Consider the following 27,074-nt stretch of genomic DNA (forward strand, 5'->3'; position numbering starts at 1 on the left):
TTGGTGACTAGCCTGTGTAAAAGGCATGGCATGGGAAGTGGATTGATTTTTTGACTCTCTGTGACTGTTCAGACAGCAGGAGGGTTATTCATACGTCTGCAGCATATGTACCTACATGTAATAATTACCGGTAGATGATCTATTCCAAACTATTGTTTATTTGACTCCAGGGTTGAAGTGGACACATTGTGGACCATTGACAAACTACGAGTACGATCACCCTCAGCATACACTTTACATTGCCAAGACTGGTAGGAGCTCAGATGGTTGACTGACTGAGACTTGAAGACACCTACATTATTTGAGTCGGTCTAGTACTTCCAGCAGAGACATGGATGACTCCTTACTTGCGACAATTCATGCACAGTTTCTGTCAATGATGTCAGTCAGGAATTTTGTGTGGATGGTAAGACGAGCAGCTTCCAAATTGGGCCAAGTAAAAAACAAACAGCTTCTCATTTTGGTTTTTTTTAATAAAATGAAGGAGGCAGCCCCCTTTTTTCCCCAAGATAGCATGTTTCCAAGATGGCGGATGGATTCTTCCATTTTCTCAACTCTTTTGCTGATACAACATTGTGTCCAAAAAGTAGCCCTCACCCTTTCTATACATAGCTACAATGTTGTTAGAAACAAATAAAAAATACAAAATATATTGCAAATGTAATAAAAAAAAAAACACACCAAAATGATACATTATGTACATTGAAATCAAACTAAAATCCTTTTGGTATCAACCAATAATACATGTAGAATGAAACTTTAGTTGTTGACATTTAGTGGTATGCGCTTTTGCATTTTGCATTGTAGAATACAGACCGAAGAGGTTTGTACAAGTGTGTATAAGAAAAAAACGCAAACAAAATGCAACAGAATGCCAGACGTAGAATGTGTAACCAACATGGTTTGAAAGATAAGCCTTTCCACTTTAAAATGAGACATCAAAATGTCAAAATCTGATAATTTTTGACAGAGTTATGAGTAATTTTCCAAGAGAGGTCAAATTGACCATGGGACCAAGTTTTCAATTTTAGGCTTAGGGACAGAGGTATCCTAATAGCCTCCGTGTGGATTATTGCCTGGCCTACAAAAATGTGTTTAGCGAGTAAACATAATTCTAAACAATTTCTTGCTATCAGTTTGTAAACATGTTTACATGCTAAACATGTTAAGCATGAGGTGATAGCAAGAAAGTGTTTAGAATTGTGTTTACTCCATTTTCACATGGAGGCAGGTGGACGATTTTGCAGGATTGTGGTTGCATCCTAGCACAAATGCCTCTAGAGGTAGTTAGGGTTAATCCTTACTTTTATAACATGTTTGTATAGTGTGATTTTTCATATTTCAGGGTATTTTGTTTGTTGCAACAGGTTTCAGACCAGTTTGTGGTGGATGTCCTACAATGCGTGGAATCACAAATTCAAATACTCAAAGTGGTACGTATTGTATATAGATTTTTTTTTGCAGACTTTCAAGTTGAGTTGAAAGTTTGCATTAATAAATGTTTGATGTTTGACACGAGTTGTCAGAAAAGCAGTTGTGTTCGATAACCTTTGCATCACATAGATTGTGAAGATGCAAACTAAATGCACAAAGTCAAAGATTTCATATCCACTAGAGTATGAATATCGAATGTAGATGTTACATACGTGTAGTTGAAACATGTAAAACACTGTGATTGAATCAAATTCAACTCTTTTTTCCAATTGATCAACAGAAATCTTTTTAATTTTTATTATGATTATTTTATTACTTTATCCCAATAGACAGTGAAGTGTGATATCTGCAACAAGTACCCTCCTTCATTGTCATACCAACAGTCTTTTCTTAAGTCCCTCATACAAAAGGTAAGGATTTCAAAACAAAACAATTCTGGACTAATGTTCATAATATCAGGGTTTTTTTTCCTTGAAAGAAGACTTTTGTGTTTTTTTTATTCTCTACAACGTTCATACGTAGACTTTTTATGAAACGGATATTTGGCCACCACCCCGTTAAAAATCCCAGCATATAAAAAATGCAATATGTTAGGCTGCATCAGAATGACTTGGCTGCGGCTAGCAATTACACATACGCGGTTATGGAAGCGGCTGAAGCCACTTCACACAGACGCATAACGAACAGTAACAAAACGCTAACAGTTAGCCTTGGGCAAACAACTTTGTCCTAAACACTAAGTTCACAACAAAGGTTACAATATGGCTCTAGTTTCGCTGAACCCATTTGGTGTATTCCAAACCCTGTTCTCAAGTGACAAGCAAACAGTGTTTTAAGGTTGCCGATTACAAACGCCCAAATCGAGTGGAGTGCAGCTGGCCGCGCATTCAAGATGGTAGCCGCCATATTAAAACACCAAATGAAAAGAAGGGAAGACTATAACTATCTTTTGCTATAAAAATCGGCAAAGACAAACCCACTCTATATGATCATGCACAATGTTTATACTTTTTTAATATCACACTGATTTTTACTGCTCCTGCAGTGAATGGGTGTTTTCAATTTTTTTTCACAAAAATATTAATGCAGGGTTTGGTATCCGCCGTCTTTGTTCTTTCAATATTAGGTTTTGCCCTTCACCAATGTATAAACACTATACTCAGTGTGTAACCTCCCAAGTAAAAGTTACAAGAAATCACTCAGGTGGGACTCGAACCCACGACCTCCTGCTTTCTAGTGCAGTTGTCTTACCACTAGACCACCAAGCTTGCCAAGCTTTCCATCATATGAATAATTGAATAATCCTTGTCCTTGATGTTCTCCATCTGCCCCAACAAATGGGGAGTGAAAATTGTTCGTGTGTTGGTTCTCATCATTCGAAACCCAATTCTCGTGGTTCATTCAACATGCAAAAGTGGTTTTAAATATGCCCATTAGTTCCTATACCGCTCCCAACCACACTGCCTGTTGCTCTGTACTGCCAAAAACCTTACTTTTATTACAATATCAACATTCTTTTTTCTTTTTGAAAAAAATGACGATACATCTAACATACTCATCAATATAACTTTTGTAACAAATTTGCTTCGTAATTAAGACAGCCACTGACCTTTACGTTGTATGTTGTTTTTCAGTGTGAGGCGAGTGATAGTGAGCTTGCTGATGAGATATATGAGACGTACACTGCACTGCTCAGCACACCACAGCCAGAGATGCAAGACTGCTGCTACAGGACCTACATAGTGGTGAGATTGCAGTCCTAGCAATAATCAAGATTTCTGTATATTTCTGAAACAGAGCCCATTCATTAGAGACTGTTCAAAATTGGGTATAGGAGACAGTGTTGTAATGGAGTCCATCACAAGTCCCTGCGAGTCCATCAAAAATCCATCACAAGTCCTTCAGTCTCAAGTCAAGTCATTTAGCTATTGAAATGAACTGTTATAAAAGCAATCCTTTATCATTGTTCATCCTTTTACTTGTGAAAGGACTTGTAACAGGACTGCACTACAACACTGGATATGAAAAAAGTTGGTTCTGGAAAAAAAAGTTGCAGGTTACATCACACATTTTGACCCAACTCAACAAAATGAATCGCAACTCACTAGAGTTGCTTTTTACAAATATTACATGATGGAAATAAGTAACAGTTGACATTTCCACTTACATTTCAAACTGAGTATCTAAATAAAGAGCACAGTATGCCCTTTCCACTGCCTAGGAGTGTGCAAGAAAAAGTCTTAAAGACTCATTTGTTGGATCTGGGATTTCATCTGGCACTATGTTGGCAGTATGCATGTTATTTCAGAATGTCAAGATGTGGATCTGTGGGTGAAATATCCAGACAAAATGGTGGTGCAGTCAGAGTTGTAATTGAGTCAATCACACGTTTATCAAAAGTCAATGCACAAGTCCTGTATCACAAGATAACGGGTGACGAACGATATTGCCTCATTTGAATAGTGTGTGACTTGACTTGAGACTGGAAGACTTGTTGTTATGACTTCCGTTGACTTGTAACGGACTCGATTACAATCTTGAATAAAATCAGCATCACATTAGGAGCTGCATACATTTTCCCCAAATACATGTAAAATATCTCTTCCTGTGTATACAGTGTTTGTAACAAATAACGTCGGTGATGGGCAAAATCATATATTGCATCTTTCAGTGTTATACTTAGTCAATCACAAGTCCTCACAAATCCCCACAAGTTCATCCCCAGACAATCACAAGTCAACCAGTCCCAAGTTGAGTCACAAGGTAATCAACTGAACTGAGACAAACTCCTTGTGATGGACTTGGCTAATATTAAAGTTTGTACAGCATTTTGATTTTGGAAGTATTTTAAATTCTTGTTTTTGACGGTAAAGTCAGATGAGAGTTGTACAGTGACTCTGAAAGAATCGGTCAGCATGATATCCCTGGGTACCACGGGGCTCAATACCTGGCCTGCTGCCAGCTACTTGACAGAATGGGCCATGGAGAACCAGGACATATTCTCTGGGAGGTAAGTGGGGAGTTCCATGCCAAAATGCCTTGAGCTAGGAGGGGAAGTGACCGACTCATATTTGGATAATCTTAATAAGGCACAATTGCAGAATAGGTCGCCATTTATTTACCCACCTCGTAGTCGGCTAGGGAGTCACGGTTGATTGCCCGCAATAAACCTCAGTGCAACTAGCATGTACACGCATCATGCTCCATTGCACTCCCACTCCGTATACACGTAGCCATTCCAGGGGAACACTTTCGACTTGGTCTTTTTTTATAGTCCCCATTCAATTTACGCTGTTACTGATTTATTCAACTGTTTTGGCCATTTGGCTTCTTCAACTGTGTAGCAATTGATTTTGGGGGCTTATTTTTGAGTTGCGGTGTATTCTACAATTACTCCCATAATAGAAATAGCTCAGAAATTTAGATTCCTCTTCATTTACTTAATCGCCTTGCAATGGCAGTGGCAGGCACTGGCTGACATAAAACAAAATTACTTTTCCCTTAATTATGGACAAAAGCTGGGGAAAAAACATGGATCCTTGCCATTTTTCTTTTATACTTTTTTTTATGACTGACTGTGCCATTCTTATGGTTAAGTATATGTTTAGTATTTTTACATTTTCCTTTTGCATTTGTTCTGGAACGGCACGGTACATGTATATTAACTTTGTGCATGTAGATTGGTTCTGGAACTTTGTAGTATTTTTCCTCTTTGTATAGATCTGTTCTGGAACTTGGCAGTGGCATGGGGCTGACTGGTCTAGCCATCTGCAAAGTCTGCCAGCCAGCTTGCTATGTCTTCTCTGACTGCCATGACAGTGTACTGAGAGGTCTCAGAGACAATATTGACATTAATGTCCCAGGTTTGTCAAATTAAAGGCATGTAGAAACATTTTGTTATTGCCTGGAAACGTACCTACTGACAGGCCATAAACGTAGCAGCCATCTTAGAGGGCAATACCTTTGTTTTGCTTGGATATGCATGAGTGAACCATTTGGGACTTCATTGTTACTGAATTAAATTAAAAGATGCCCTTTAAGATGAGACTACGCATAAGGTCTGTTCATTGGGACAATTACCCACAGTCTTGGAAAAGCCTGGAAAATCCAGATTTTTAAGCTGTCGTGGAAACTCGTAATTTTGTATTGACAAGTTGATATTTTAAGTGAACCCCATACATGATGATGCGTTGTATTGGGTCGTGGCAGTCTTCCAGTTTGCATTCCAGTTTACTATGGGCTCTGTGCGCCAACGAAAGAGGGCGCCCTTTTACCTAGCAACGAGGTCCTATGGGCGGGACATTTAGCTGGTTGACTGGCACCGTTCCTTGTGTGTGACGCACGTACACCAGGGGATAAGTACACGCAGTAGTACGGCCGCGCGTCGCGGCAAAATTGCAGTCAGGCAAGATGGCGTCAGTCGGTCACCCCAACTGAATTTTCTTTGCCGGTGGGGGGGGGGGGGGGGGGGGGGGTGTGCTTGTGACTGGAGCGGATACTTCCTCTTTATGCATGCATGCTCTTTATTTGTTGCATGTTCAATGCACCATTGGGATGTTCTTGTAGTGCTCAGTGGTCTTGTGTCAAACTGGAAGGCTTGCCTGAGTTTTATAACTGGCCAGTTTATTGGAAAAATAAAATAGATTCCTAAGATGCCAAAAACAGCGTGGGAATTGGTCATGGAAAGGTCTAATTTTGTCCTGGAAAAATCAAGGAAACTCATGGAATTTCATATCTGTGGGAACCCTAATGAGAAAAAGCTTGCTCAAAGTGAGGCCGGGACTGCTACCAAATACCCCATGAAATGATTGCGCTTGAAATCGTTTTGATCTAAAGAAAACAATAATTGAATGAGGTTTTAAAAAAATGTTAGGAACTCGAATTTTAGTTTTGAGACCCCCAAAGTGTTCATACGTTTTCTCTGTTTTTTTTGTTGTTGAAAATTTGTAGTAGCAACTAAGCTAAAATGTCAACAGGTTTAAATAGTTGGTGTGCACTCTACACAAGATTGTGATGAGCAGTTTTGTTGCAAATCACACGGTTCCTACCAGCATTGTAACTAGTGTATATGTAAAACATGACTCTATTGTGATTTCAATTCAGATTGGGACTCGAGGGAAGAACCCAAGAAATTTCCTTCCGAAGGACTGGGTGCATCTGAAGAAGGAAAAGCAAAGGAAACAGTCATTGCTGTAGAATGTCTGGATTGGGAAGCGGTGCAAGATAAAGCAGTCCAGAGCTGGAACTCTGGAGTCATTCTAGCAGCAGGTATAGTGCACAAGTACCCCTTCAACTTGGACTCCAAAACATGGCGGTATTCACAGCCATGAGTTGGAAAAATGTCGAGACATTTGGTCTTTCACGTTTACATCCGCAACATTTTATGATCTGAAATAGAACGTGCTTGTAAAGTACTTTCATTATGAGGCTATCCCTGTATTGCCATTCGCACAGGACTTGTCATTCCTCAGATATAAGAGGAAAATTGGAGATCATACAAACATGAAAAATGTCTGCATCATGTTGAAACTTCTCAACGAGTGAGATCGGTGCAATCGGCTAAATCAAACACATAACCATCTCTGCCCGCACAGTTACCAAATTTACTCCTGGGTGGAGAGAAGCAATGAGTGACAAAATGCCTTGCCCAAGGGTACACGCACCATAGCTGCAGGCTGGACTCCAACCCACAACCTGCAGAATTACCTACAAGATCATGAGTTTATAATTTGTTCTAGGTTCACACATTCCCGAATTTGAAGCCAAATCACCGAGAATAGCAATTGTTGAGTAAATCGGGGAATGGTACTTGGCTGCCTAGGGATGATTCTGTTAGTTCGGTGAAAGATCGGGAAGCGCATTGACAATTTTGAACATGTTCAAAGTTTTCGGATATTCTTACAGCAATCTTGATGTTCTTACAGTATTCTTACAAGTTTCGTAGAGTTATTTTGGTGTTAACAGTCCAGAATCATGCCGAATCATTTCGAATGTTTCAAGAAATGTACGAATATTATAAAAATAACTTACGAATACACTAAATCGGCATAATTCTGGGTCATTCTGGAGGATTCTGGAGTTATTCGTATATTATTCTTGACAAAACTGCTACAATTTCATTTTTTTCTGCACTAAATCGCAATTATTCTGCATTATTCGATCTGATTCGGCTTCCAATTCGCACCTAGTACTTGATTATTTCTGTTTCATTTTTAAGTTGTTCTTACAAACAGCGAATCGGGGCTAATTTCTCCCAATGCCATCAAGAATTTTCATTTGGGATAGATCGGGGCATTTGTGGCAATCATTTGGGAATGTGTGAACCTAGCACTACACTTCAGTTATCAGTTTCCTCAAGATAACTCAAAACGATAATAAAGAGAACGATGAGGAGAAATTAAGCCTATTGATGTTTGGACCTCTTGGTCCAAACATCAATAGGCTTATTCTTCAGGTATCAAATTTGTATGTTGAGGCTTTAGTTTTGGAGTTGTACTTACACTGGAATTACTATGTATGAGCAGGGCCGTTGATTCAAACTGATGTTGGTAAAAAGCAGCAAGAAAAGTAGAAAACTAGAAATATTTGAAGTCTGTTTGCCCCCTATATTATATCTTTCATATGAACATGAGCAGCGTCATGATATTTATAATCAGTGACACAATGTACTCTCTTGTTAAAGCACATAGCATCATTTGCATTTATCCTAAAAGTAGCCTACAGAATTAAAAAAAGCTAATTACTCTGATTAAAGGTCGTACTGGTACTAAACACACTGTGAAATCATTCTATCTGGCTTGCTGTCATAAAAATAGAAGAAATCAAGAAATGTAGGTCCTTTCTAACGATTCCACAGATGTCTACTGTCAGTCACAGTTCCCCATGTTTTTATCGTAGTATAAATTGTGCGTTTCCCTCACAGATGTGGTGTATGACACCAGAATCATTGAGCCATTAGTCCACCTGCTGCACATGTTACTGCGATGTCAGGGGGACGGCCAGGGAAGACCTGTGGCAATTGTGGCATCCACTGTCAGAAATAAGGAGACATATGCTGCATTCCGGGAGGCTGTAGGTATGCACCGCTGAACAGTGTAATGTTGAACACTTGGGGATCACAGACACAGATCAGCAGCCGATTTCATGTAATTTGTTGCGTAGCTGTCATTGTTGTACTCAAGTACTTTTTGAGAATACTCGTACTCGCACTCGTACTTGCACTCCTACTCGAATGTCAAAATACTCGGACTTGAATTCATGGTACTCGTACTTGAGAAGTAAAGTACTTGGACTTGACTATTTGATATTGTACTCCATCATCAAAGTACTCTTCATTTCTAGTTATGGATATTTTATTAATGTAATGTAATTTTATTTTCAATTTCCAGGCCTAAAAAATAGTCATGGAATATTATGAGGACCAGTTTTAATTTCAAACTTTATATATTCATAAGTTATCTGATTTTATACTCGACAAAATGCGACAAATTTTGCTGATACAAGCATTTTGATTTTGGAAGACATTAGGCCCCTATTGCTTTGTTTTGTTGCTTTTCTGTTTCTGTTAAGCACTTTTATAACAAACAAATTTTACAGTTTTGATCCGCATTTTGATGAACTAGGTCATGGATTTTCATAATTTGGTCATGGAAAAGTCATGAAAAAAAGTCATGGATTTTTATTGTCCTGAAGGTGCAGGAGCCATGTTTATAGGATAAACAGAAATACTCAAATCAGACCTAAATACTCAAATCAACCCTTATGTTGTGTGGATTTGTATGGAACCAATTGGCCATGCATTTCGTACTGTCTTCAGATTCATCTAAAAATGTCAATTTTTATCATTGCAAATTAAGCTGCACAAAAAAAGGGAAAAGTTCTTATATACACAAAATCTGATTTCCAGTTGACTTTTTGGGAGTTCCTATACTTGTAAATTATCCAAAACAAACACACTATTATTATTTTGCAAATCATGAATCGTATTTTGTTGGTCGTTTACAGAGAGATGCAACATTTTGGTTGAAAAGATCCATGGTCCAAAACACAAGACATTACACTATGACCGAAGCTGTCCCATAGAGTTGCTGCATTTACATGTCAGCACGACACACACATAACAGGTAACTGCTATTTTTTTTTTTTTTTTAAATAAAATCTAATTGATATTAGGCATTTTTAAAAAGTACACTGTATATTTCGCAAGCCAATCTCCATATTTTAAAGGTAATATACAACATTTACTTTTGCTGTAATTTTCAGAAATGGATGGATTTGGGGATTAGTATTTTATAGCAGATATTGTTACACTGACCTGTTTAAGTTTTGTGTTAAAAAAATACTGTTCTTGTAGTCTGGTTCCCTGACCCTACTTCAGACAAAACACAGCATTTTATAGACGTCGGGGACTTGTCCGGTCAGGGAACCAGATTAGATGGCAAATCAGATTTGCAAACAAAATGTGGACTAACTAAATTTGGTCAATTGGGTGCAGTAATTGAAAAAAAGTCAGGGTTTTTTTCAACGATGGTCGGCCAACCATCGTTGGAAATTGGTGCAAAAATTCCACTTTTCTTGAAAATGACAGCACATCAGGTGCCATGATTTCACAGGATGCTTATGACTATTATTCACTTACAGTCAAGTGAGGTATTTCATAATAAGTTGGTAGTTTTGTTTTTTGATGTTTGCAAATGTTGTATTTTACCTATAAGTAAATCACACTGATGCCCATAGCTTCAGTCTGCATAGAATTGAGACCCAGACAAATATTGTTCTCTGGTATTTTTGTGTACCCTTTTATTTTGTCCATTTTACAATTTCATATGGAAAGTTCTCATGCATGGATGGCATGCAGAACACACAACTGATTATCAGTTGAAAACAGACAAACAAGTAGCATATCACACATGGAAAGCAAAATTAGTAGGTTTAGTATGCAAAAATCTTGTAAAAGGTATAGAGGATCATTTGCATTTATCCCGAAAGTAATCAACCGAATGACATGTACATGTATTATCAAAAAGCTTACTTGGATTAAAGATCATACTGGTACTAAAAATACTCCATCTGGCTTGATGTCATTTAGAAGAAATCAAGAAATATAGGTGATTTCCAACAATCAGTAAATTAAGTGATTTTTGGAATAAAGAGTGCTATGGACAATATCGTTTTTTTTTTATTGTGATCAAACGGCTGTGTGTGGAGGCTGTTTTCTCAAAAAGTGTAATATTCACAAGCGCCGGCCACCACAAGCAAATGTCTCTTTATGGGCCAATAAAAACTGGAGAAGGCGCGTTGATTGCCATGTGTTATGCAGCAATCACAAAGGTAGTGAGAAATTGGCAAAATCATGCTCACTTTAACACTGTACCCTGTGCACGCAGTTGATCGTTACTAAATTCTTCCTGCAAGCTGTGCTTACACGTACATGTAGGTTTTTTTGGTGTGAATATTTAAATGTGGATTTGATTGAATATTCAATTACTCGAAACACACCAATCAAATTGAAAGTGTGTCGGCCTAAATTGCATTCCCTTGCCGGGAATTATATTATGCATCTCTGCTCAGGATAGAAAAATGACAATGAGCTTAATAGAATATTAAGAACATCATGTAAATATCATGTTGCTTTTTGATGTGTGTGACCAGCAGATTTTTGTGGTCTCCCTCAACTCTCCATTTCTTACCGTTAAGGGGGTACTTGTGCAAAGAGCTCATATTCGTACAACCCTATCTGACAGAACTCAAGCCCACAATCATTGCTACTTAATACTATATCGGATTTTGTCTTTGAAATTCCAGTGTTTTAAGGACGGTATTGTCAAACTCAAGATGCAAAGATCTGAAGCCCTGCACCAGTTGCCCCAGCTCATGCAGTGCTGACATTGGGGAGGGCTGTACATGTACAGAACATGCTGTAGTTCTGTGCACCAGAAGTCATCAGGTAAAAAAGAAATCAATTTGAAAATTCTATTTCAAAAGACATAGACTGGAAGTACTCAGTCTGTAGAGTACCAAAAGATGTCCTCAGTTGATCATGAGGAAGGCACGATCATGTACCATTTACGTGGCCACACACTTTGCTTGGGAATGTACCTTCCATGTATGTGGAACTCTCTAACTCAACAATACCTTGGTAAAGATGTCAAAATTACCTGTCAAAAATTACGAAAAATGCGCCATTTTTTCCGGTAGAGATCTCATTCAAAAGTGAATAACTTTTGTCATTGCTGAATGAAACTTTTTATTTTTTATTTTTCACAGTGAAACTTGAAAATAGCTGTAATGTTGCTTAGTTGTCCCTTATTTTCCACCTCTTAATAATAATGCAGCCAATCTATAGAAATAATGCGGTTACTGTTTTGAATGGAAAATCAGCTTTGAAGCAAGTGCTTTTTGTATTTTCTTTTACTTTCATGGGCCATGGTGCAACCAGTGTACAAGCCGTTGGTGTGGGTTGTCAGAGATTCCGTTGTGCAGTGGACCTGCTGGGTTGCAGCCTCATCAGCTGGGGAAATGCTGTACGACGTGGTGAATGTCCGTTGGCTGGGGAAGCGGGGCCTACACCTGACCGAGCTCAATGACTGTTTGCATCACTGCTGGGAGTCCCAACAATCCAACCGGGACTACATTATAATCAATGTTGGTACCAACTATCTGGGGATTCCCCCAAAACAGCAATCTTGGAGGCAAACAAATGTGTGCTGACCGTCTCGCGGCCTTATTGCCCAAAACTATGACGTTTTGGTCGGTCATTTTGCCGCCCGCCAACTACTACCTTGGCGCACACCGCCAGAACAAGGTCGAGCGTGCCCAATGGGCCATCAATCATTGGGTAGAAAACTTAATAAATAAATTGCCATTTTTTAGAAAGTACAAAATGACATTTTTTCGGTCCGACCCAGAATTCTTCCACTTTTGTCCATTATCTTAATTATCACCCATCCTTCAGATCAATGAAACACACAAAAAAGAAAGATTGTGACACTCCAATTTCTTCAAAGGCATCAGAAAGAGAAGAAACTTCTCTTTTTATTAGGCAATTCTCGTTAAACTAGTTAAGCCAAAAAGTAATGACAAAACTTCACTTTCATCCATTGAATTAAATAAACATTTAAATTAATGTTACAAATGTCATATTTACAACTTCGCCAGAGTTCTTACAATTACTTATGATAAAAGACAGTTTAACTTCTACACAATGGTAATTGGTCGATTGGTATTTGTATTCAAAGAAGAAGCACAACCTACTTTTAATCCACTTCATAATCGAGGTTGGTTTTACTTAAATCCGGTTGAATATTATCAACCAAAGTGAAATAACCCTGTGAAGTTAATGCAGTGACAGAAATTCAGAAGTTAGTTTGTATGTGTCATTTCAAACTTTCAAATGTTAAAAAAAAAGATAAAAATCTGTTTGTACCTTTTCCAAAATGTTTAACTGAGGGACCTTGTTTTTGTGCCGTCTACTATTAAAAGTTGACAAACTCGTATTGGTTCATAATAAGGCTGTTACTCACTGAAGGTTGAAATGTTTATCCCTTTTAACACTTAACACTTTAGTACATGTAATGCACACTATACTTAAATAATAAACCACTCCTTTAGACTGTATGTAATTTATGAATGTTGAAATGTTTAACCCTTTAGTTACTGTGAAAATAATTGGTTTCACAGATAATAAAACCATTTTCCTTTTCAGGCCCCTTTAACATGTAGAATAGTATCATTAGAAACTGAGAAAGAGAAAGGGCCATGTGGAAAGCACCAGTCCATTTTACATGCACCATTCCACTTTCTGTGCTTTTTAAAGGGGGGGGGGGGGGGGCTCAAAAGGGGCTAGAAAAAATGCAGCAAATTATATTGAACAATTGCTTTAAAAGAAGCAAGCACACACACTAAGCTTACATTACAAAGAAAACTGCACCAAGTTAGCACAAGGTTGTGGGTTCAGATCCCACCTGAGTAAGATTGGGAACTTATTTTTTCTCCCAAGCTCTGAGATGGCACCGAGTATGCAGTGCTAATACATAATATACAACAGAATTATCACTGCTGTTGAAGGGGGGGGGGGGGAGAGCAGAAAAAACTAAGTTCTGTGCGCATTTTCACAGCCATAGTTTGACCAATGGCTGAACTATAGATGGCTGCCACGGTAAAACAAAATCAAAAATTCAATTCACAAAAAGTTGTCAAAATATCCAACATTATTTAACAATGGAAAAACAAAACTACAAAAACTAGATGACAACAGTTCCCTCTAAAACATGTCATTTTGGCCAAAACTCGTTGCCAACCACTTTTGACACGATGCTTGTATTATCCTCTTTATTTAAAGAAATCTAGATTCTCTACCTGTTCACCATGTACACATATTCTTTCTTAAATTGTCTTTTAAAGTTGAACAAAGAAAATTGACTGGAGTGGGGTTCGAACCTGCCACCTTTGGATTGCTGTTCAGGTGCTCTACTACCAAGCTATCCAGCCCTATGTTAGTGGTTCCCTATTTTGTCAATATCGTCATTTACTGGCATCGTGACTTTGGGCATGATCCTTGGCATACAGGGTATATGGCTTCTGACTAGCGCCCCTTGAACAAAGGTATTGACATAGGGCTGGATAGCTCAGTTGGTAGGTACAGTAATATGGAGGTCGCTGCTTCAAACACTGCTCAAGTCAATTTCTTTGTTAGAGTTGTAAATTTCCTTTGTTCTTGTTTCTTTATTTCTATTGTATAATGTAAAATATCTTACAGTAAGGTTTTGAATTTTGATCCTAGTGAAGCACCTTGTAAGCCTATTATTATATGAGTTTTTTTTTCATGCTTATTCAGGCTTTGGTTATAATTTTTATCAAATATAATGGGATTTTCCATTAATATTCGTATGAACAGTCAATAAATATATTACTTTAATAATAAATACCAACCCGATTGAACACCAGTTCTGGTTTTAATTATAAATAAATATCTATGTACAATTCGTATTTATACATTTATATGTACAGTTATAAAATCTCTTCTTTTCTGTACAAATGTTTGCGTTGTTTTGTACACACACACACAAACTGATAGAAAAAAAACCTAGCACACAATCAAAGCCCTTTTCATTAGGGAAAAGGGAATGAATAATAAGAAATGCTCCTGATACTTACTACATGTATATTAATACACAAGGAATGCATGTAAGTTCAACCATTATTATATTACATCTATGTCAGATTTCCCAAACTGCTCATCATAATCTCAATTTCCACTCTCTCGTGGTACACTGCAGCAGAGTAATTTCCCAAAAGAACCATCAAATGAACACTAGAGAATATGACCATGTAGCCTTGTACTGCAGTGAGAAATGGAGACGGGGGCTATTCCTTTGTAATTCATGCAGGACGTTGGCCTCATATAAAGGCCGTTTCATACTTTAGGATAATTATTAGAATATATTTAAGCAAACAAGGAGAAAGGTGTTTGCCACTGCAAGCAGCCCACACACAACAGCCTAAACCACCCCAAAGATAAGATATAGCAGAATTAGAAAAGAAAATTGAAAGCTCTGCATCAGAACCGGTAGGAAAATGTATCCAATGAGTGGCTTTAGCAGCAAAGCTCACCAATTGACCTATCGCCATTTGCGGGTTAGCCACGCTCCTTAGACAACCCTATGGAGTTTTTGTACACTAAGTTTTGTTTGTCTCAGATGTTGCGCGTTCCTCATCCATTTGTATAACCTCATAATTGGACAATATTTCACAAACTGCGTTGACGCGATTCTATCGTGGTATGTCAATTGATACATGTGCAACACCATATTGAATGTTTGCAACTGCATTTAGCATTACATGTAGGTATAAACTTGCCCTAAAGATGTTAACAATTATCAAATAGAAAAAACTATCAGACAGAAATTCACATCCCTAAATTTGGTGGCATTGCGTGATCAGGAAAGGTTACTCCAGCCCTTGGAATGTGGTCATCTTTATTTTGATGAGTACACTAAATAGAAGTTGTATTCATACAAATACAATAATATTTAAACAATGCAATTTAACAGTTAATTTACATCATGTTTTGAGTTAGGAACGGCCAACTTCTATTAGCACACACACAAACGATATCTGATCTATGAATTATGAAAGCTCAGTTATAAAAGAAAGCTGCTTCTGCTGAATATGCTCTCACAGCACCATCCAGTCATAGTCCTTAGAGGCACTGCCACTGTCTTCTTTTAGCACACGTACACAAACTGAATGAGCAAATGTTTACACTAATTACAAAGCTGAAATTTCAAAGATATTTTGAGGCAAAACAAAGTTGCCCGATGAGTAGTATTCTATAGATAAATTACAAATTAGCATTAAAAAAACAAAGCCATTTCAGTGCAAGGCCTTTGAGGAACACTAAAGTCGCATTACCTATGCTCTTCAACAAATTCAAAAATGTTGTTGTATTCCAACCAAAAACCCCTCCTTTTTCCTTTATTTTTCTCGATGTCTGCAAAACTTTGTTCTGAGTACAAACAGATCTGCTTTGCAAGCAGACTAGCTCCCGGTTCGTACATTATTTGTACTGATTGTGGGGCGGGAACCAGCCTACCTGGCTAGAACAGAATTATTGTCTGGCAGCCAATAATTCAAAATTGTAAAGTAATAATTCAATAACTAAACATAGGCCAATTTTTTCAGTCGATGTCTCATTCAAAAGAAAATAACTTTTGTATTGCTAGAAAAATAGCAATTTTGAAAAGGAATCTATTTTTCGGGATGAAACTCAAAAATAGCACGGAGAATGCAACTTTAAGGACATAATTTTCCCAAATCCTTTCATGTCGCAAGTGGACCTTGGCCCTTGATTTTGAAGCTAATTTGAAATCTGTCTATTCTCGATTTGAAATACATTAGGCAAGTTTGATCAAGAAATATGGTTAATCACAATTCCACCAAAATATAGTCAACCACAGCAAGACTAATTTTCTTGACATTTTGGAACCAGCGCATGGAGGTTGGTTGCATCACTGGTTACCGATGGCTGCATGCAATGCAATGTACAGCAGGGAGCCAGGCCCAAGAGGTATTGCAATGGTATTTGATTGTGTCTGGACTACTGATGTTCACATACCAGCAGATGTGAGCTATTAAAACACCTGTTATCAGACTGGCGTCCCAGAGTCGTGAACCAAATTACACTAAGGGCCCGTCTCAATTCCGGACAAGTTGAGGGTAGAATCATTCACTTGCCCAGAAGAAGCTCTGCATTTGTCCCGGACGTGCTTCGGGGAAATGTTCATTAGCGATTCCTTGCCTCGCCAATACTGATAACATCATTGTAGGAAGATTGCAGGGGAAGTTGTTCTGAATCCTGCAACTTATACCTGATGCAATGTCCAGGACATGTCCGGAACTCATTCCAGATATGAACTGAGACAAGCCCTGAGAGAGACTCAAGTTGACCAAAGCAGATTTTGGTTTGTGACAAGTGAATGTTATGTATTCAATTTTTTCTGGTCTGAGAGGGTCAGCCCACCTGACTGACTCACTGGTACCTGACTGACTGACTGACTGACTGACTCCCCTCTGTGACTAAGACTTGCTTAAGCCTCACATTGGCCAAATAAAATTCACTCTGAAGACCATCTAGACCCAGGCTTGCCTAATCTTGTTCATCAACCTTTTGATGAGGTTGCTCAAAAGTTGTTATTCTCCATTCACTTAACTCAGATCGTCAGAATAATTTAGTTTAGCGTGTCTCTGGAATGCCAGTCTAAAACCAGTGTAACAAATTGGAAGTGAGTCGTTGAGTGGTTCTTCTTGATCAAACTTGCCCAGGGGTTAACATTAACATTACGACCTTTGACCCCTCTTGCCCTAGGGTCAGCTCCCGTCCTCCTCCCAGGGCGTGATGAGGCTTTTCTTGGTGGGCAGGGTGCACGAGGGCACGGTGAACAGCTGGCAGGTGCTGTTGATGTTGCCGTGGTGTCCGTTGCTACTGACGGTGAATGTCGTCGTGGTGACGTGGGCGCCGTTGTCTCGTCCTCCACCCTCCCCCCTCTCGGCTAGGCCGTTCTGGCTGGCCAGCTCCAGCCTGGTGAGGGAGCCGTTGCGCACCAAGGCGGCCGAGTGGAGTGGTTGTAATGAAGAAAACCTGGACATGGAATAAAAATATACTCTCAGTAATAAGACTCAGAATACACTTATTTCGAGAGTGCTCGTCTGGGGGTAAGCTTGGCACTCACCATTTTGTTTCTGTTATTGCACTGAGCATGGGCATGATCTGAAGCAAACATTGAAATTGTTTTTGAGAGAGTAGTAGTGCAAGGCTTTTGCATTAGGTGTTTGCATTACTTCATACTTAATAATAATAAAGTGTATTTATAAAGCACACGTATCCACCATTATTGGTGCTCAAGGCGCTACATCATTATTACCCCTGCTCATTGGGCCAATGAAACATTCCAAAGACAATCTCAGCTCCCTGGGGAGTATACAGCTCGATGCTGCCATTTTGGCGCAAAGCAGCTAAAATCAATCACAGTAACCATCTCTGCCCTCACAGGTACCCATTTACTCCTGGGTGGAGAGAAGCAATGAGTGACAAAGTGCCTTGCCCAAGGGCACACGCACCATAGCCCCAGGCTGGACTCTAACCCACAACCTGCAGAATTACCCCCAGACCACAACTTCAATGCTCCAGACTATGAATTCAATGCTCCAGACCACGAAGCCACTGCACTTACTGCTTTCACTTACTACGTTATTACTTAATTACTGCTTTCAGAGCTGCTTCCGAAAATTCGAACAAACCTTAAGATTTTATGCCAAAGTCAATTTCCACATTCATGACCGAGTAGTGATACCATTATAGTACTTGTCTACTCTATAAAGTAACTTAGAATCTATAAACTATGTGACATTTGTTCACAAATTGGATGTTGTGGTGACGTGCTGCCATCTTTCAGCCAACGGTTCTCTTCTGCACTGCATGTATATCTCGTAAAATATGAATGGTTTAAAAAAAAAGTTCCAATAAATGTGGCCAAATATCATGCCAAAGATGCTTCAAATGTTTGGGTTGCCCTTGCCCGGCGCTTGCCTGTCGGCATGACATCACAGGGCACATGGTCTACAGCTGTACCTGATTGATTTCTTGGGCTGTTTGATGTTATTGTCCTCAGCACTGTGGCCATTCTGTACAGCAGGATTGTATCTGTCCAGATTAACAATTAACAATATCATTAACAATATATATACATCCTTGTTGCAAGAATCATTGAGGGTTGGGGGATATGATCACAGAAACTTTGACACATGGTGGAAGAGTATGTGGCATCTTGGTTGGGACACCACATAGACAATTCACAAATCTCAGCTTTGGCTTCAGGTTGTAGTTTTGTCATTTTTTTTCGGACTCCGATTTGATCCCATGCAATGTTATGTTTTATTGCAATCCTCGAAAATGCACCCGTGTCCCATTTTATCATATTTTCAATTTTCATTAGCCATTTTTAAGGGGTACCGGGGGTATTTTGGTGCTTCTTGGTTTTTATGCTAATGCGAATTTCCATTTTCATGGGCAAAACCGTGATGTCATTCCAGGCAGAAACCTCAATGCTCAACAGCTATTTCAGCACAAAAAGTTGCCGGAATGTTGGATATTTCACTGTCATAAACTTTCTTTTCTTTGGTGATTCGTTGTAGTGTCAGTACATGGCAGTGAGCCAATGAGCAACCCAACCCTTTCTCACAATTTTTTTCAATGAGCAAATTTTGGGTTCACAATTTGAACAGAACAGAAAACCCATAAACTGAACAGTGTCTTCCTGGAATGACATCACAGCAACAGCGCCCTCAGTTGTTCAAATAAGCATGGACAATTTAAATGTTTCATGAAGTGCAATTTTCCATAAAATTAACCAAAAAGGGATTTCATAAATACGCTTCATACATTTTATAAGAGGAGTAGAAAATTGCACAAAATGTGTTCCTAAGAAAAATCATCGCATGGACCCTTTAATGGCTCTGGGATTGAAATGGTCAACAGCAAAATACGGTTCAAAATGATTTCATAAGCCCGCACCCGATTTTACGAAGCGCTGTGACGCGTTGCAACTCGAATTACGATAGAAAATTCAATAGAAAATTCATTGAATAATTATGAATTAGACCGGAATATTAGAGTTGAAATTTCAAAGTAGCTATACAGTCCAATAAGAGATTGTTTTCCTTCAAAATTGCATCGCACGGCCGCCATTTTGTTTTACGTTTTAACAAATTTCGAGCTGAGATCCGACGACTCTTTGTTGAATATCAGACGACTATTTACTGTACACTGACTAAATACATAAAACAGTCACCGAGTTGTGCTATAAATACACCTACGACGCGTCGCATTTACGACGTGTTTTGTGAAATGGATCGCAGGATGCGTCGCAGCTGCGACGCATCGTAGAGATACGACGCGTCACATCGCTGCGATGCATCATAAGTTACGAAGAGTTTGATGAAATCGGGTGCAGACCACCCAAATTCTACCAAAATCCTTGAAGATTCCTAGCAAAAATATTTATAGGGGCAAGCAGAGGGCTAGGGACTTTGACTCATGAGTGACAGTACATGGGTTCGAACCCAGACAGGGAACATGTTGCTTGTGTTCTTGGGCAAGACGCTTTACTACAATTGCCTAACTTCACCTTGGAGTATAAATGGTTACCAGTGAAGGTAGAGACCAGATTGCGCTGATCTTGGCTGTAGAAAAGTGGTCTCATGGCCTGATGAAATGGGTAATATTGTGAAGCGTTTTAAGACTTTGCTATAATGCTATTAACTCCCTGATATTAGTTTTATTATAAACTGCTTTGACAAAAGTGACAAGGCACAATCAATTTCAAGCTTTTACAATGCAATTATAAATACAAAATTTTGGTAAATGTCTGACGTCTGGCCACAGTTTTATCCTTTGAGAAATTAGAGTTAAAAAAAAGAAAATGTGAAGGATGTCGCTGGGTCCTAAAAGCCCATGATTGTGTTAGGTTGGAAATGTTGAGGTGGTTGATGGAAGCACTTACATTTTAGTCATTTCGTAGTCTTGCAGGTTGCTGGCACTCAGTGAATGCACCATGCCAGTCTCACCGATGGATTGCCCCTCCCCTTCCTCGTCTCCCAGACTGCCCCGCCTCCTGAGGGCCATGGGTGTGGCATCGGGCGTGACTTTGGCCGTCCGCATGAAGTTCCGGCCAAAAGGAAAGAATCTGTGTCACATAGAGCAAGAGAGAGAGAGAGATAAATCAGCAACTGATTCCATGAAACTTGGTGTTACTACAACATGTACAATTTTTAGCTGCGGGTAGCAAATCATCGTGTCTCTCCGTTAGTACATTAGTTAGCAACAAACGCTGACATTGTCTATTGCTCCTAAATATTTTGACTGATTTCAATCTGGGGTCAAAGGTCATCATGGGGTCACTCGGGTCAAAAAGCTGATTTTGTTTATTCAAAAACACTTCTCCTTCCAGAAATTGCATGGCACAATCAGTCACGTGACTCATGCATGAACACAATTTGTTGGCCCGCAGCTTCTGAGACCGATCCAGCTCGTTTTAATACAACTTGAATAAGTTAAATTACCATTTTTACAATGGCTATTACTGTTACTGATTTAGCTTACATGCCATTTTCACAAAAGTTTTGTATTCTTCATTATATTATCCGACAACACACAAAAATCCTCCAATAAAGAAACAAGTATTTCATTATCCTAAAAAACAGAGAGCACTGTTGAATTCTTGTATCAACCAGGATTAGTTTAGCAATCATGTCTTTAACAGCATGTTCTAAAAGCACAAACATGTCTTCTAAACTGACATGTAATATTGTATCTTTTAAAACTCCTTCCTTAGGACTGCCCTAGTGACATAAAACTTGAATATTTGGGAGAAGCCTAAGAGAAATCCTGAAGAACTTCACTGACACTTTTAATTGATTTTTCCTTTGGAGAACTAAAAATTACGTTGGTGAAGGGTAAAAGCGGGGCAATCAAGGGGACAACCCAGCATATAAAGAGTATAATACAGCCATCTTACTTCTTCTTGGTGTTGGTGTGCATGGCGTTGGCCAGCAGTTTCTTGAATTCATTGGATCGCAGGAACCGGGGGTAGCTATCCTTCTTCATCAGAAGGAAGATGTGGTGTTGGGCCGCCTCAAAGGCAAAGCGGTTAGGCTTGCGTAGAGCTAGCTGGGTCATCTCAACGGTCCGACCATCCACGTTGATTTCACAGCGGGCACCAGGGGCCAGGAACTCCCTGCAAATAAATGTGCAATACACGCAATGTTTTCACTTAAAATCAAAAGCAGAATTAAGTTCTCAGAGGATGAAATCTCACTTTTTTGGAAAATGACAGCAAACCAGGCGCAAGATTTCACAGGATGCTTGAGACTATTATGCACTTACAGTCAAGTAAGGTATTTTATAATACTATGGTAGTTTAGTTTTTTTTAATGTTTGCAAATGTTGTGCATTACCTTTAAAATTGCTAACTGAACACAAATGGCAATCAGATACAAATATGATTTTTAAACCTTTTCTAATTGTTTTTACTCCAGTTCTTTTTTTTTCAAGTAAAAATTTCATATGATACTCTTTCAAGGTGTCAATTTATATTAACGACTTCAAACCTTTATGTTGTGGTAATGACAAGAGATTTCCATTATACTACATTGCTTAATTTTCCTCATTTTGACATTATTTCTAAATCATCTGGAATTTATGTGGTCACACAATCTTTTTGTTTGGCTAAAATGTAAAAAGGGTGGTGTTACTGTTAGGAAAAGCTGGGCAGTATCAATTTTAATAGGACAGCAAAACTTCAACATGTAGAATCATTTGCATTCATCCCAAAAGTAACCTACTGATTATTATCAAAACGCTTACTTGGATTAAAGATCGTACTGGTACTAAACACGACCGGGAAATTATTCCGTCTGGCTTGCTGTCATTTAGAAATAATCAAGAGATGTACCAGTAGGCGATTTCCTATGATCAGTCAACTGACTGATTTTTGCACATAAAGAGTGCTTGTGACGAAATCGTGTTCTGTGGTGAAAAGTTTGTGCACGATTTTCACTGTATTCTCAAACAGAGTAATATCCACTGAGCTGAAACTTCAACAAGTTGGGTTTTGAACCTTCTTCTTTGGATTTGGAGTGGTGTTATTATTGAAATGAACAAAATCCATGAAAAAGCAAATGATCCTACCGGGTACATGTAATATGCCTTTCATCATCATGTTCCAAAACTCCCATCTGCCTACTTCTAATCTGCAGTAGCTTGACTATGTTCTTTTCTGTACAAATAGCCTCAGGTTGCCGACAAGCTATCGACGATATTAATATTTTTTTAAACAAATACAGAAGGAGAGATAAATCACCTGTATATCTCATGCACCTGCTCAGGCACGGAGGACTGGGGGGCATATTTCAGCTGCTCACAGGCCTGCCAGAACCGGATGTTCTCCTGACTATACTCTTTCTTCAGGAACATCTCAAACTCGTGCCGGCCCGTGGCGTCACGCAGGAGCTCCCGTAGGCTGATACACCAACGACGTACCCGCCGCTCGGTGGGCGTATCTACCCTGGAAATTCAACATAAAAACACAAGGATGAATATTAGGCTTCTTTCAAAATGAGAATATGTTTTTACAGCTAAGGCTATGCATTATAGCAGGACAACAGCAAAAATCTGAAGATTTTGACACTGCCATTGAACTTGCGATCAAAAGACCATTGTACATGTAGTTGTTAACCCCAAACTGTAGCTGAAATTATCCCCAACTCCAATTGTTCTCCAATAGGCTTCTTTCAAAATTGTCCTGCTATAATGCATAGCCTTAGCTGTAAAAACATATTCTCCATTAGCACAGTTTTTAAAAATTGACAAACAGTTCTAAAACCACCAAATAACACATTAAACCAAAACCTTTTACATTTTTGACAGTATTTTCAATTGCACATCTGGATTTACTTATTTGGATACATATCTCTTTGATATGCTCAAATCACAAAGATTTCTAGGATAAAATAACGTAACTCAATTGTTTTGTGGGATAAAGTAATGATTTCCTTTGGGCTCCGAGGTGGACTCAACATTTCAGACAGACGTCAGCTTATCTGTGCTTTTCTTTGAGTGGTGCATCATAACTTTTATTTGATAGCTCCTTTCTCCTTTCAATGTTATTCTGAAAAAAATTAAATCCCAGAAAATGTTTAAAATATCACTTCCCATCGATATTAAGAACAAAACCATGTTCCTATCATACACGTTTGATCCAAGGATGGCTGTCTCTGTATACTGTCATTTTCTTACTTAAAGAAAAACTTGATCAACATCATGTGGATAACAAACGTGTTTCTTGACTTGGTTTCCTAATCTTCATTGAGAGAGGACATGCACAAATAACAAAAACAAAATCTTCTTGTTTACTGTTGAAAGCTGAAAATCAAAATACGAGGCTTCAAAATGCCTTTCAATATTAATACACAAGAGAGTGCAATATACTTCACTACCACAATCACATGAAACACCCGCACGCAAACAACAGTAAAATGTGTTTAACTAGGCCACCCGAAACTTTAGTCTTGTTTCAGGTACTCTGTCCACTGACAGGTTTTCAATGCCTTGCAATAGTGCCTGCCTTCCTTTATAACTACAGAAAATTAAACACAAATATTTCACAAATCTTCATCACTCTGCTGATCAATTTCATTTATCACTGAAAGGAATGAACATCTACAAATTTATTTAAGGACTGTACAATATTGTTTGGTGGATCCATTCAAAAATAAACAAGATCTAAAATTTGCATGGCCAGAGCATTGACGTAAAGTTAATCGACAGGCTTTTATTGACGGTGCGCTCAGTGAAACTCACAGCATAGTGTTGAGCGTCCACATTGTGGTGTCGTCTGTTATCCAAGGGTTGCTAGGCTGCGCCCCAGCCAGGAACGGGTCATGCTCTGCGTAGCGGTTACATCGTCGCATCATCCTGCAGGGAGAAAGGTGGGATGGAAATTTAAGTAAAGAATTCAAGACATGAGTTGAGACAATTAATGGATTTGTTATGTGCTGTCATGCAGTTGGATGGTGTCTTGAACCGTAAAACAGTGAAAATTTAATGGTTGTTCTGTAAAAGTGCCAGGGGAGGGGGGGGGGCTTGCAGAATAACCCCCCCCCCCTTCCCACCCAGTTTATTTGTTTTGACACCTTTTTTATTGGACATTCATAAATACCTCAGACAGTTTAGCTATTCCTATTGGTCGAGAGCCCGTCACGTGGCCGGTCTTAAACGGATGATAAAGACATGGCTAGCTGGTCTTAAACACTTTTCCAGTGTCACAATAAAATGTGGACTCCTAAAAATCCAGTGCCTCTTACCCTTTCATTGGTTGAACGTTCACAATCCTCACGTAGGCATGCGCAACACTACAAGCGAGTCAGAATTTTATAGTTCTAAATTCAAAACGCAACGCCCCAGGTACGTTCTGCGTGACATCGCGCAGAACATGTTACGCGCGCGTCAATCTCCATAAAAGGGTTGTTTACATCTTACTCGCCAGCTGAACACTCCATTATTTTGCTAGAGGGATGTTTCAAAAAGCATGAAGTGAACTTGTTGAACAAAATCGGGATTTTTTTACGGATAAGGTATTTATGAATGGGAATAAATATGTGCTCGGTCGGTATTTATCACTCTGTTTAATACCGCTTAGAGTCTGGGTGCTGATAATTACCCGAGCCTCTGGCTCGGGTAATTATCAGCACCCAGACTCTAAGCGGTATTAAACGAGTGATAAAAACCTCCAGAGCACACATTTATTCCCTTATTCCCAATTCTCAAACTTCCTGGGAATGGGCCGCAAACAATCTCTCGTTTTCAGTGAACGTTTACTAGAAAACGCACTCCTTTTACAGATGGAAGTATGGGATGTTATAATAACCGAAGTATGGGATGTTATAATAACCGTAATTTTTTTTAAATAGTTTGTCTGAAGGAGCTCATTTTAATATATATCTTATAAAAATAGATGTCTCTTCTTGAAACCCACGGTCGACAAAATCAAATGTACATTTCCAAGATTTTCTTTGGGGTGGGGGGGGGGGGCAGAACCCAGCTCCTTCAGCAGCACATTGGATCCATTAAAAAAAGGCCAAATTAAACATCATAAAATCTAATTAATTCCCAAAGGGTAACTAAAAGTGGGCCTTCCCTTTTAAGTACTTATGAACACTCTAATTGGATAATGATCAGTCCCTGGTTGATCAGCCAGAATGCAGATGAGCCAATTAAACATTTGCAAACACAAAGACACAATACAAGTCTTGCGAGGCCTTACGTAACCAATTCTGCACAAAATGCAAATCAGTGGTGGAGACAGTCACGTAGAAAAGCTCAAGTAACCAATCTAGAAAAGCTTACATGTACATGTAAAATGGGAATAATTACAACATTTGCTTTCGCTGTAAGTTTCAGAAATGGATTTATTTGGGGGTTAGCATTTTATAGCAAATATTGTCACTTGCTGAAGTTTTGTGTTCATAGATGCTGGAAAAACCAAGAAAAACACTCATGTTCCTGAAGTCTGGTTCCACGACCCCACTTAAGATGAAACAGAGCAATTTATAGACGTCGGAGAATTGTAAGGTCAGGGAACCAGTCTAGCTGGCTTGTACACATTCATAGGGCGTGTAATCGATTGCAAACAAAATGCAGACTAACTAAATATGGTAAACTGGGGGCAGTATTTATAAAAAGCCAGTTTTTTTTCAATGCTGGTCGACCAGCGTTGGAAATTGATACAAAAATACCACTTTTCTTAAAAATGATAGCACACCAGGTGCCATGATTTTACAGGATGCTTTAGACTGTCATTCACTACCAGTCCAGTATCTAGTAAGCTATTTCATAATAACTTGGTAGTTTTGTTTTTTGATGTTTACAAATGTTGGATATTCCCTTTAAATATTTTATGACCAACACTTTAATTGGATCTGCCCGTGATCAGTCCCTGGTTGATCAGCCAGAATGCAGATGAGCCAATTAAAGATTTGCAAACACAAAGACACAATACAAATCTTGAGAGGCCTTACGTAACCAATTCTGCACAAATGCAAATCAGTGTTGTAGCAATTTAACACATCATGTGGAGACAGTCACGTAAGCCAATCTAGAAAAGCTTACGTTACGTGTAAAAAGGGAATATACAACATTTGCTTTCGCTGTAATTTTCAGAAATGGATGGATTTAGGGGGTTAGTATTTTATAGCAAATATTGTTTTAAACTGATTTGTTTGAAGTTTTGTGTTTGTAGATGCTGGAAAAACAATCACGTTCCTGTAGTCTGGTTCCCTGACCCAACTTAAGATGAAACGGAGCAATTTGTAGACGTCAGGGAATTTTAAGGTCAGGGAACCAGTTTAGCTGGCTTGTATCAGTTCATTGGTGTGTAATCGATGGCAAACAAAATGCGGACTAATATGGTAAATTGGGGGCAGTATTTGAAAAAAGCTAGTTTTTACAGGATGCTTTAGACTGTCATTCACTAACAGTCCAGTAAGGTATTTCATAATAATTTGGTAGTTTTGTTTTTTGATGTTTG

General features: G+C 38.8%; 2 protein-coding genes across 4 annotated transcripts in view; one reads left to right on the top strand and one right to left on the bottom strand.

The window, feature by feature from the left end:
* The first annotated feature begins 145 nt into the window (after positions 1-145).
* Positions 146-14,429, top strand: LOC119734870 (protein-lysine N-methyltransferase EEF2KMT-like). Of its 2 annotated transcripts, XR_005272125.1 has the most exons (11): positions 146-406; positions 1,368-1,433; positions 1,764-1,844; positions 3,069-3,179; positions 4,308-4,444; positions 5,155-5,297; positions 6,538-6,702; positions 8,357-8,509; positions 9,439-9,557; positions 11,239-11,380; positions 11,873-14,429. XR_005272125.1 is itself a non-coding variant. In XM_038208476.1 (10 exons), exons 1-9 carry the CDS (start codon positions 332-334, stop codon positions 9,552-9,554), a joined length of 1,047 nt encoding a protein of 348 aa, XP_038064404.1. In that variant the 5' UTR covers positions 146-331; the 3' UTR covers positions 9,555-9,557; positions 11,873-14,429. The 2 variants fall into 2 exon arrangements, 1 of the variants encoding a protein (XP_038064404.1); XM_038208476.1 differs by lacking the exon at positions 11,239-11,380.
* Positions 14,430-16,118: 1,689 nt separating this feature from the next.
* The window catches only part of LOC119734997 (regulator of G-protein signaling 9-like), a 67,291-nt gene continuing 56,335 nt past the window's right edge, over positions 16,119-27,074 (bottom strand). The window contains exons 9-14 of one of the 2 annotated variants that reach the window (XM_038208666.1): positions 24,350-24,463; positions 22,851-23,054; positions 21,507-21,725; positions 20,493-20,675; positions 18,563-18,634; positions 16,120-17,572 (exon numbers count right to left, since the gene is read on the bottom strand). In XM_038208666.1, coding sequence (XP_038064594.1) covers positions 17,302-17,572; positions 18,563-18,634; positions 20,493-20,675; positions 21,507-21,725; positions 22,851-23,054; positions 24,350-24,463 — 1,063 coding nt within the window. In that variant the 3' untranslated portion in view covers positions 16,120-17,301. Of the gene's footprint in view, positions 17,573-18,562; positions 18,635-20,492; positions 20,676-21,506; positions 21,726-22,850; positions 23,055-24,349; positions 24,464-27,074 lie in introns of both variants that reach the window. The other variant, XM_038208667.1, reaches the window with a different exon arrangement.

This window comes from Patiria miniata, unplaced genomic scaffold, assembly GCF_015706575.1.
Source record: "Patiria miniata isolate m_02_andy unplaced genomic scaffold, ASM1570657v1 HiC_scaffold_28, whole genome shotgun sequence".
Taxonomy (NCBI): Eukaryota; Metazoa; Echinodermata; class Asteroidea; order Valvatida; family Asterinidae; genus Patiria; species Patiria miniata.